The 12,115-nt window shown below is 33.8% G+C and overlaps 1 protein-coding gene across 1 annotated transcript; it reads left to right on the plus strand.

Annotated features, from left to right (window-relative positions):
• Positions 1-10,400: 10,400 nt before the first annotated feature.
• Positions 10,401-11,991, plus strand: LOC107424313 (endochitinase-like). Its single transcript, XM_016034080.4, has 3 exons — positions 10,401-10,914; positions 11,049-11,199; positions 11,346-11,991. Exons 1-3 carry the CDS (start codon positions 10,482-10,484, stop codon positions 11,713-11,715), a joined length of 954 nt encoding a protein of 317 aa, XP_015889566.3. The 5' UTR covers positions 10,401-10,481; the 3' UTR covers positions 11,716-11,991.
• Positions 11,992-12,115: the final 124 nt, after the last annotated feature.

Genomic DNA, 12,115 nt, shown 5'->3' on the forward strand with positions numbered 1-12,115 from the left:
AACAATATTTACACTGAATCAAGTTCTGATGAACCAAATATTCACACTGAATCTACTAGTGACACAAATAACCCTAAAATTACTTTAGGATGTTTAGATGCTTGTTGTCTAGATACCTGTTGCAATCAATCACTTAGTGTCTTAACTAATTCTACAGAAGATGAAGATATAATCTTAGAATTACTTAGTAAATTAGAAAATCCTGATGAACGAATAGAATACATGAGAAAATATAAAAAGATAATAACTGATAATCACAAAGAAACAACCCAACATAATAAAAGTACTCAAAAAATCTGTTTAACAGAAGCCTTACAAACATTTAATAAATCCAAAAATACACTATAACTGTTCAAGATTTACAAACATAAATTAAAACAATCAAGTCTGAAATTAAAGAGTTAAAAATGGAAAATCATTTAATCAAACATCGATTACAATTTATTCAGGACAACCCTCATAATCTTAGCCCTGATCAACCTAATGAACAGGACGAAGGATCTTCCCGTGATAATTGTATAGCTTCAATTCAAAAAATCAAACTAAGAAAATGGCACATCAAAATTACCATAGTAATTAAAGATTTTCACTTAACAACAATTGCACTTTTAGACTCAGGTGCAGATTTAAATTGTATCCACGAAAGTCTTATCCCTAATCAATATTATACTACTACAAAAGAAAAATTAAATTCAGCCAATGGTAGTAAAATGGATTTACAATATGAAATTAATCAAGTCCAAATTTGTCATAATAAAATATGTTATACAACCTCTTTTGTCCTAATCAAAAATATGACAGATCAAGTCATTCTCGGAATCCCTTTCCTTTCTCTATTATACCCATTCATCACAAACAATGATGGAATAATCACTCACCCTTTAGGTGAAAAAATCAAATTTGATTTCTTGCTCCAATCAAATAATATCCAGCATCTTCAAGACCAATCCATTTCAAAACAGCTTAATCAAATCCAACTAAATCATCCTCCTTTTCTTTATTCTTCTTATATTAACTTCTGTCAATCATTTAATCATATTTTTCAACTGTTTAAAAATTTATTTTGTCTAAACCTTTTTGAATATTTTTTCAACCTCTGCATATTTCCAAAATATATTTTCTCTAATCATTTTCATTACAGCATGTCTCGCCCCAGCAGCTACATGATAATCAACAGCAATTCTGTTCCAATTTGGAGTGGAGAAAATTCTGAAAAGAATTTCCTAACCCAATTTGAACTAGATACCCCCCAAAGAGCCTTAATCAATTCCATTTGGAATAAAACCCATTTTGAATCACCAGAAGAAAAAACAGATTTTATTCACACCCTTGATAATCTTTGTTTTTATTTACAATCAATCAAACAAAAGCCCGATAGTAAATACTATTCCCATTATATCCTATTCACAAGCCCACACCCTGGCCTTTATAAAACCTGGTCCCAAATAGCCCATGAAATAGCAGGCCAAATCAACACCCAATACCGAGGCTATTACAGTCTCCATGAAGCCCTTGAAATCACCCATAGAGAAATAGGTCCAAAATCTTTTATTCACCCTTGGGTCCGAATGGATCCAGAGTTTTCCAAAACTCTCCGATCTGTTCAAAAAATCATCTCTAATCAAGCCTCTAGTTCCCAATCAGCCCAGAAAATGCAACATAATCATCCTCGCCCAATCACTGGCTTTGTCAACCCACAACATCCCAATAATCAACTTATTCAAATCCAAGATCCACTTGACATCCTCAATATAGAACATCCTTTAGAATTTCGAGTTCATGAACTCAAACATAAGAATCAATGTCTTGAACACCAAATCCAAACCCTACTTCATAATAATGCCATCCATCAACTCCATATCAATCACCTCCAAAAAGACCTAGATTATTGGACCAAAAAACATTCACAACCTTTTAATCATAACCAAGCTTCAACCAGCCATTCCCATCAACCCATCAACATTGAAAATTCTTATCCTTTAATCAAAAATTCTACTTTACCTTGGAATCCTGTCCGTATCTTTTTGTATCCTACTCAATGGTTACATCAAGCTGGATTACCCAGTGATATTATTTCTCGCATTTGGAAAATCAAAAGAAAACAATTTTATGATGAATTCAACTTTCTTCAAAAAATGTTATGATCCTTTGTTCAATCACCCACTACCTGTCCTCGTGGTATGTATGTATATACGGAAGCTGCTTTGCATCCTTCCAATATCAAATGTACCACATGTGACCCTGAAAATATACCCCTTAATCATGTTGGCTGTCCACACCAAATCAGTTATGGTATTCACCGTGTTGGCCTATATGCCCCAACCTTTCACAATTTTATTTTCCAAAATAAAACAATCAATTGGGCCACCCTCTTTGACTGGGGATTAGTTGGTACCATTATATTCACCCATACAGATCAAGCCCAAACCTGTACTGAACTAATCAAAATGGCCATCACCTGTCTCTTTTTACCTCACCATTCAACACCCCTAAAACAACAAGGATATATTGCTGCTCACATCACATCCACTCCACGAGAATGGATCCATGGATGGAAACCAGCACACCACCTAATCACTTTTGAAAAATCAAAATATGCTACTAATCATTTCCGCCAAGACGAACAGGTACGACGATGTTCCAGTTCAATCACAAGACAATTATGCCACTGGAGAGCTGCAGTGTATTGAGGCAACTTTAATCTCCAACACATTACTCAAAAATATTTTTTAGCAAAAGAAAATCAATACACAAAAATATATTTACATAATGGATTCTGTTATGTATGGAATGATGTGTTCACATCCTTTCATTACAAAACCATGTATCCAGACCTTGCTGCTATTTATTATAAAATGTTCAAAAATCAGAGAATCATTAATACAGACAATAATCACGAATCAGAAGAAGATATTGACATTGATTCAGACGAAGACGACACTTACCAGTTTGGTGATGAAGAAGATCACAACATCAACAACATGCTGGACGCCTGAATCATAATCAACATCAGGAATCTTTGACAGTACAAAGTTACTTTCAAAGTTCCACTCACAAAAGCAGATCACGAGACTTTCAGAGCTTTTCAGCAGATCACAAAAGCTCTGAACAGTAAAGTCTCGTGATCTGCTTTTGTGAGTGGAACTTTGAAAGTAACTTTGTACTGTCAAAGATTCCTGATGTTGATTATGATTCAGGCGTCCAGCATGTTGTTGATGTTGTGATCTTCTTCATCACCAAACTGGTAAGTGTCGTCTTCGTCTGAATCAATGTCAATGTCTTCTTCTGATTCGTGATTATTGTCTGTATTAATGATTCTCTGATTTTTGAACATTTTATAATAAATAGCAGCAAGGTCTGGATACATGGTTTTGTAATGAAAGGATGTGAACACATCATTCCATATATAACGGAATCCATTATGTAAATATATTTTTGTGTATTGATTTTCTTTTGCTAAAAAATATTTTTGAGTAATGTGTTGGAGATTAAAGTTGTCTCCATACACTGCAGCTCTCCAGTGGCGTAATTGTCTTGTGATTGGACTGGAACATCGTCGTACCTGTTCGTCTTGGCGGAAATGATTAGTAGCATATTTTGATTTTTCAAAAGTGATTAGGTGGCGTGCTGGTTCCCATCCATGGATCCATTCTGGTGGAGTGGATGTGATGTGAGCAGCAATATATCCTTGTTGTTTTAGGGGTGTTGAATGGTGAGGTAAAAAGAGACAGGTGATGGCCATTTTGATTAGTTCAGTACAGGTTTGGGCTTGATCTGTATGGGTGAATATAATGGTACCAACTAATCCCCAGTCAAAGAGGGTGGCCCAATTGATTGTTTTATTTTGGAAAATAAAATTGTGAAAGGTTGGGGCATATAGGCCAACACGGTGAATAGCATAACTGATTTGGTGTGGACAGCCAACATGATTAAGGGGTATATTTTCAGGGTTACATGTGGTACATTTGATATTGGAAGGATGCAAAGCAGCTTCCGTATATGCATACATACCACGAGGACAGGTATTGGGTGATTGAATAAAGGATCGTAACATTTTTTGAAGAAAGTTGAATTCATCATAAAATTGTTTTCTTTTGATTTTCCAAATGCGAGAAATAATATCACTGGGTAATCCAGCTTGATGTAACCATTGAGTAGGATAGAAAAAGATACGGACAGGATTCCAAGGTAAGGTAGAATTTTTGATTAAAGGATAAGAATTTTCAATGTTGATGGGTTGATGGGAATGGCTGGTTGAAGCTTGGTTATGATTAAAAGGTTGTGAATGTTTTTTGGTCCAATAATCTAGGTCTTTTTGGAGGTGATTGATATGGAGTTGATGGATGGCATTATTATGAAGTAGGGTTTGGATTTGGTGTTCAAGACATTGATTCTTATGTTTGAGTTCATGAACTCGGAATTCTAAAGGATGTTCTATATTGAGGATGTCAAGTGGATCTTGGATTTGAATAAGTTGATTATTGGGATGTTGTGGGTTGACAAAGCCAGTGATTGGGCGAGGATGATTATGTTGCATTTTCTGGGCTGATTGGGAACTAGAGGCTTGATTAGAGATGATTTTTTGAACAGATCGGAGAGTTTTGGAAAACTCTGGATCCATTCGGACCCAAGGGTGAATAAAGGCTTTTGGACCTATTTCTCTATGGGTGATTTCAAGGGCTTCATGGAGACTATAATAGCCTCGGTATTGGGTGTTAATTTGGCCTGCTATTTCATGGGCTATTTGGGACCAGGTTTTATAAAGGCCAGGGTGTGGGCCTGTGAATAGGATATAATGGGAATAGTATTTACTGTCGGGCTTTTGTTTAATTGATTGTAAATAAAAACAAAGATTATCAAGGGTGTGAATAAAATCTGTTTTTTCTTCTGGTGATTCAAAATGGGTTTTATTCCAAATGGAATTGATTAAGGCTCTTTGGGGGGTATCAAGTTCAAATTGGATTAGGAAATTCTTTTCAGAATTTTCTCCACTCCAAATTGGAACAGAATGGCTGTTGATTATCATGTAGCTGCTGGGGCGAGACATGTTGTAATGAAAATGATTAGAGAAAAGATATTTTGGAAATATGCAGAGGTTGAAAAAATATGCAAAAAGGTTTAGACAAAATAAATTTTTAAACAGTTGAAAAATATGATTAAATGATTGACAGAAGTTAATATAAGAAGAATAAAGAAAAGGAGGATGATTTAGTTGGATTTGATTAAGCTGTTTTGAAATGGATTGGTCTTGAAGATGCTGGATATTATTTGATTGGAGTAAGAAATCAAATTTGATTTTTTCACCTAAAGGGTGAGTGATTATTCCATCATTGTTTGTGATGAATGGGTATAATAGAGAAAGGAAAGGGATTCCGAGAATGACTTGATCTGTCATATTTTTTATTAGGACAAAAGAGGTTGTATAACAGATTTTATTATGACAAATTTGGACTTGATTAATTTCATATTGTAAATCCATTTTACTACCATTGGCTGAATTTAATTTTTCTTTTGTAGTAGTATAATATTGATTAGGGATAAGACTTTCGTGGATACAATTTAAATCTGTACCTGAGTCTAAAAGTGCAATTGTTGTTAAGTGAAAATCTTTAATTATTATGGTAATTTTGATGTGCCATTTTCTTAGTTTGATTTTTTGAATTGAAGTTATACAATTATCACGGGATGATCCTTCTTCCTGTTCATCAGGTAGATTAGGACTAAGATCTTGAATAAATTGTAAGCGATGTTTGATTAAATGATTTTCCATTTTTAACTCTTGAATTTCAGACTTGATTGTTTTAATTTCTGTTTGTAAATCTTGAACAGTTTTAGTTTTATTCTTGGATTTATTAAATGTTTGTAAGGCTTCTGTTAAACAGATTTTTTGAGTACTTTTATTATGTTGGGTTGTTTCTTTGTGATTATCAGTTATTATCTTTTTATATTTTTTCATGTATTCTATTCTTTCATCAGGATTTTCTAATTTACTAAGTAATTCTAAAATTATATCGTCATCTTCTGTAGAATTAGTTAGGACACTAAGGGATTGATTACAACAGGTATCTAGACAACAAGCATCTAAACATCCTAGAGTAATTTTAGGCTTATCTGTGTCACTAGTGGATTCAGTGTGAATACTTGATTCGTTAGAACTTGATTCAGTATAAATATTGTTTTCACTATGTTTACTATCTGTGTTGTGTATACCTAAAACATTGATTAAATTTTGTTTTTGATCTTCTGGTATTTCTAATTGTTTGATTGTCTGTTTAACGTGGCATTGATTAGCAAAATGACCAAATTTATTACATTTAAAGCATTTGATTTTAGTTTTGTCTTTTGAATCTTTTTTATGTTTATTTGATTGATAGAATTTGTCAGAATTGGGTTTATTATACTTATGGTTTTTGTAATAAGTTTTATGATTTGAATATTTATTGTTTGTAAAAGTATTTCGATGTGGTTTGTTTTTTATTTTGTTTTGCCTAGAGGGTGCTATAGTAGATAGACCATATTGTTGACAAAAGTTTCCTAATTCGTATTTAGTTTTCTTTTTATCATTATTTAGTTGATTAGCTATTTTCATATCAGTACACATTTTTAATCCTTCTTTTTTGATTATTGAAACTATATCACCATAGGTTAAGGAATCGTAGTCTATGTGACCACTATCATTACTTAAGACATTTCTGATTTTTCTAGCAAATAATTGGGGTAGACCATTAATAAATTTTTCTTTCCAAAAGGGTTGATTACTATCATCCCGCATCATGATTCCAGTGGTAAATGTTTGTACATACCATTCAAAATCACTAAGAGTTGGGCAGTGTAAATTGGTTAATTGACTATGAAATCTTTCTGTAACAGCTGTAGGGGTTCCTATAAAATGTCTAATTATTGTGGCTAACAGGGTATTGACACCGTCTGGGACACCTTGACCTATTGATTCGTCAAATATGGGGAATCCTTCTTCATCCAGTTTGACTGCATGAATGATTTCTGATTTAGATTGATCGGTTAAATGTTTTTTCCACCAGTAGTGTAAAGTACCGGTAAAACCTGTGACTAGTAATTCAACAATTTCAGGTTGGGGAAGGTTTTGATTAGTAAAATAACTATTAGCAACCATGGACATGTGGTGTAATTTGTTTAATATTTCTTGTTCTTTTAATCCATCGATATTCCATTCATATAATTTGTCAGAACTGACAGAGAATTGATTTTTAGAAGTTGATTCTTGGAATTCAGGGGGTAATGGTTTATTATTCCATTGTTTAAAGGTATTAAATCGTGGTTTTTGATTTTTAAGTCTATTAATATGATTATCTAATGAAGATTGATTTGATTCTGTATCAGAGGAATATGAATTTTTAAGAGTAGCAAGATTGGAAGAGGAGGCTTCAGTTTTGGAACTGGAAGTTTTTAGTTGTAATTCTTTTAAGAGTTGACTAAGTTGATTAGTTTTATTTGGAAGGGTTGGAACTTTTGTAATATCTGGAAATTTTATTAAGGGTTGAGGTTTAATTTCTTCTTTAGTGGAATTATCAATTTTGGTTTCTATTTTATCTAATTATTTACCGATTATAATAAGACTTTGATTTGTGTAATTATTTTGTTCAATGACTTTTCTAGTTTCATTAATTAAATCGTTATTGTCATTTGTGGAAGTTTTAAAGGGTGAAGCTATGACTTGATTATTCAAATGGGGAATGATTATTTTTTCAACTGGAGGATGACTAGACAGGACTGTGGATTTGTCTGATTTAATCCATTTTTCTTTTGTTAAGGTTTTTAAATTGTTTAAAGGAAAATAGAATTTTTCAAAAAAATCAAAAAATTTAATATCAAATTTAAGTTGTAACATTGTTTGTTTCCAAGTTTGCCAAATTTCTTCTTTTTGTTCTCTAGTGTGTGATTGTTGGTATTTTAATAATTGATTAGTATGTTTTTCTAATTTAAATTCTTGATTTAAATATTTCCAGTTAGGTTTAAAGGGTATGTTTTGGTTGATTGGGTGGCAGATTTCATCTTGATTAACTAATGTATATTTATAATTTTTTTTATAATTATTACTAAATGAACAGAAAGATATATTAGACTGAATATTAATAGATTTATTAAAGACAGACTCACTACAAGAGGGACTACAGGAAGGATAACTAATATGTTCTTCATTAATTATGTCTGGTATTTGATTTCCATTAAGCGATGACCTAGAGCTGGTACTTAATCTAGAACTAGTAGAAGAATTAGTTCTGAATAATCTATCCATTTTCAAATTTTAATTTTTAAAACTCTATTAATTCAAATTTACTATTGCCATATGATTGCTCTCTTCCCTTGACCTTTCAGACCGCTCCTCTCATGCCTCACCTGGGACTTATTGTTCAGACACGGACCATTTACTGTTCAGCTAGGGACGAACACGAATGACAACAATAAAGTTTGGCTAAATAAAGCTTTAGAAATTAAAATAAGGAAATGAATGAATTAAGCAGCTATAATACTCTACGGGTGCTAAAAGAAGTAGTAAGCATATAGATCGGAACACTTATGGCTCTGATACCAACAAAGGAGACTGGCACAGTATACAACAAGAAGAACAAAGATAAGAACAGAGTAGAATAAGATTAAGCGGAAGGAAATGAAAATGACAAAAGTTAAAGGCGGCAAAGCCAGCCAAGTATAATGAGATGAAAATAAATAAATGATTAAACTAATGAAAATATTGAAGGCGGTATAACCAGCCAAGCAATATGAAATGAATGATTAAAATAAATGCTTAAAGTAAATAATTGAAAATAATGAAAATGAAATGTATGAATGCTTACTTGATTACGAAGAACCAAAGTGTTACAAGCACTCAACACTCAGAATACACTCAGAATAAATAAATTGATTACAGAGTTTTTTGGGATAGAAGAAGATTGAGAAAAGAGGAGAAATCTGCCAGAAACTCTCTAAGCTCTCTCTAGCTTCAGTAGTAAAAAACTCTTGGGAGAAAAAACTTCCAAAGAAAAAACTTGATTTGGAAGAGGAATGGGGCTCCTTTAAATAGGCAAAGGAGGACTCGATTCCTGTTGATGAACAGTTGATTGAACAGTGATTGAACAGTGCTCTGTCGGGAACAGTTGATTAAACAATGATATGTTTTCGGCTCCTTTTACTGTTCATGAATAGTGATTAAACAGTAAAGTCTCGTGATATGCTTTTGTGAGAATTTTAATATTTAAATCTTGATATTAACTCTGGATTAACATAGTATGACCTTTAGCATTATGTTGTTTAGCTTTAAAGTTCATATTAGTGCCTGAGACTTTATAATGAATTCTGTAAATTAAGGCTAAGCGTTGACGACTTTCGTCGAAGTTATAACCCAAAGTTTTTAGATTAAGAGTTAAAACTTTTAAGATGCATGGATCTATTAAACTGACTGGAAAATTTGGATATATATCTATATATATATATATATAAACTAGCACGCCAGTTTGAAAGTGCAATAGGAGCAGGAAACTGTAAAAGTATAATACTTGATAACCCGATTGCAATGTGTAATTATTATACATATACACCTAATAGATAAAAGAGGTCAATTGTGAATAAGGACCTTTATATTATATGGATTTATACCCTTGACTTGTCGCAAATTCCTTCAATCATGGATGCAGATGGAATGGTTGATTGACGTTTTCTGCGAAAGCTACTATTCTATGATCGTCAAAGATGAACCATTCTTATTATATTCCTCGTCAATTTTTTTGACTTCCCTTATGGGAAAACAGATATTGTTTCCGATACTATTATTCTGTTAATTCCATTTTTTTATCACTAAAAGTTTCAAAACCCAGTCCTTCCAGACAACAAGTAGATGGCACTGAGTATGTGCCTTCTTTATCCTCCCAATTTTTTTTTTATCTCCTATTCTTATATTTAATGGATAATATATTTGTACACGCAGAGAAAAAATTTAATATTTATTAGCTTGACGTGTTTAAGGGGTAGAAACTTGAAGCCGGCCATTTACCATTTAGATATAAGATAGATGTGGTCAAACTTAGTAGGCCAAGAGCTTGACGTGCGATATAGGGTGTTAAAGGCACACGTCATGTGCACCACAAAAATTCATAATTTTGTGTGGAAATTTTCCACAAGAAAGAACAAAACGGAGATAGATTTATAGATAGAGCTCCACATCGGATTGTGGGGATCTAGCTACAGCACTGCCTCATGCCATATACACCGCTACACAGCTGGTGCTAGGCACGTGTGGCTGCTCATTAATTCGCGGCCTAATTCTGACTACATACAGCACTTTAGATAAAATCATATACCACCCCATTTTTGAATGGTCAAGTCAAAGAAAATCGTAACCCCTGAAAACCTCTATATATACATCCATCTCTTCCTCCTCATTATACCATATATACTTTCCACCACTTTCTTCTTTATACAGAAAAAGAAAGAAAAAACAAAGAAACATGAAGCTTAGCTATCTTATCCTCTTATCCTTAGCTTTCTTGCTAGGGATTTCCTCCGCGGAACAATGCGGAAGACAAGCAGGCGGTGCTGTGTGTCCTAACGGCCTGTGTTGCAGCCAACATGGTTGGTGTGGCAACACAGATCCGTACTGCAAGGAAGGTTGTCAGAGCCAATGCAGCACCGGAGGCACTCCCCCTTCAACACCGACCCCGACACCTAGCGGTGATGTTGGCAGCATTATCAGCAGAGCATTGTTCGATCAGTTACTTAAGTATCGTAACGATGGACGGTGCAAGAGTAATGGTTTCTACACTTACGATGCTTTCATTGCTGCTGCCAGGTCTTTCAGTGGTTTTGGAACCACTGGAGATGTTACTATTCGTAAGAGAGAGTTGGCAGCTTTCTTGGGTCAGACCTCTCACGAGACAACAGGTAATAAATTAGTCTGATCCATTGATCATCAAGTTGTACTTGTCTAGATTTTTTGTGCGTTTATAAATGTGTTTGATAGATTTGTTAAGAACAATGACGTACAGATATTTAATATATATGGTTAATTTATGTAGGAGGATGGCCAACTGCCCCAGATGGTCCGTATGCTTGGGGTTATTGCTTTGTTAAAGAGTTAAACGAGGCTGTTTATTGCACTCCCAGTAATGAAAATCCTTGTGCTCCTGGCAGAAAATATTATGGCCGAGGACCTATTCAACTCACCCAGTAAGATTTTTTTTCCCCCCCTTCCAAATCATCTACAAGTGCTTTTGTTATTCTTCTCTTGTTTTCAAATGGGTGTTTACTTTGACCATGAGTTGATTTTTTTGACTTTTTGTTTTGACTTTTGGTTTTGACTTTTTCCTTTTCAGCAACTACAACTACGGTCCAGCTGGTAGAGCAATTAGAATGGACCTTTTAAACAATCCGGATCTTGTAGCGACAGACGCCGTGGTGTCGTTCAAGACAGCCATATGGTTTTGGATGACTCCGCAGGGAAACAAGCCGTCGAGCCATGACGTCATCATTGGAAAATGGACACCGTCTGCTGCAGATAGGGGAGCTGGTAGGGTCTCAGGCTACGGTGTGATCACTAACATCATCAACGGTGGGCTTGAATGTGGCCGCGGTCCTGATAATCGTGTGGCTGATAGAATTGGGTTTTACAAGAGGTACTGTGATATCTTGGGAGTGAGCTATGGGGACAACTTGGATTGCTACAATCAAAGGCCATTTGCCTAAAATACTTGCTCGGAAAATAAGTTCAAAAGTGTCTCCAAAGAGATCACATTAAAATGTACCAATAGAGTTTTAATGTATACAAGTAATAATAATAATAATAATAATGATGGCTCAAGAAAAAACTAAGACCATGTAATGGGAAAATTCTATCTAGTTTTCTCAGTTATTGAGCAAAGCTGCTTTGGAATTTGCCAAAGTTATGATGAATTATATTTCTTTCTATGCATCTCTCACTCCTCTTTTTTCTTCTTTCTGAATGAAAAAAAGTTTTATTTCTCTTTGGTGGCATGAGCTAATTCTTTACGGGTAATATTATTTAAAAAATAATCTTATATCTTCAACATATATATATATATATATATATATATTCGGACAGGATAATAAGTATATTTCGTTTTCA

The sequence above is a fragment of the Ziziphus jujuba genome, chromosome 7, assembly GCF_031755915.1.
Source record: "Ziziphus jujuba cultivar Dongzao chromosome 7, ASM3175591v1".
NCBI classification, from domain to species: Eukaryota; Viridiplantae; Streptophyta; class Magnoliopsida; order Rosales; family Rhamnaceae; genus Ziziphus; species Ziziphus jujuba.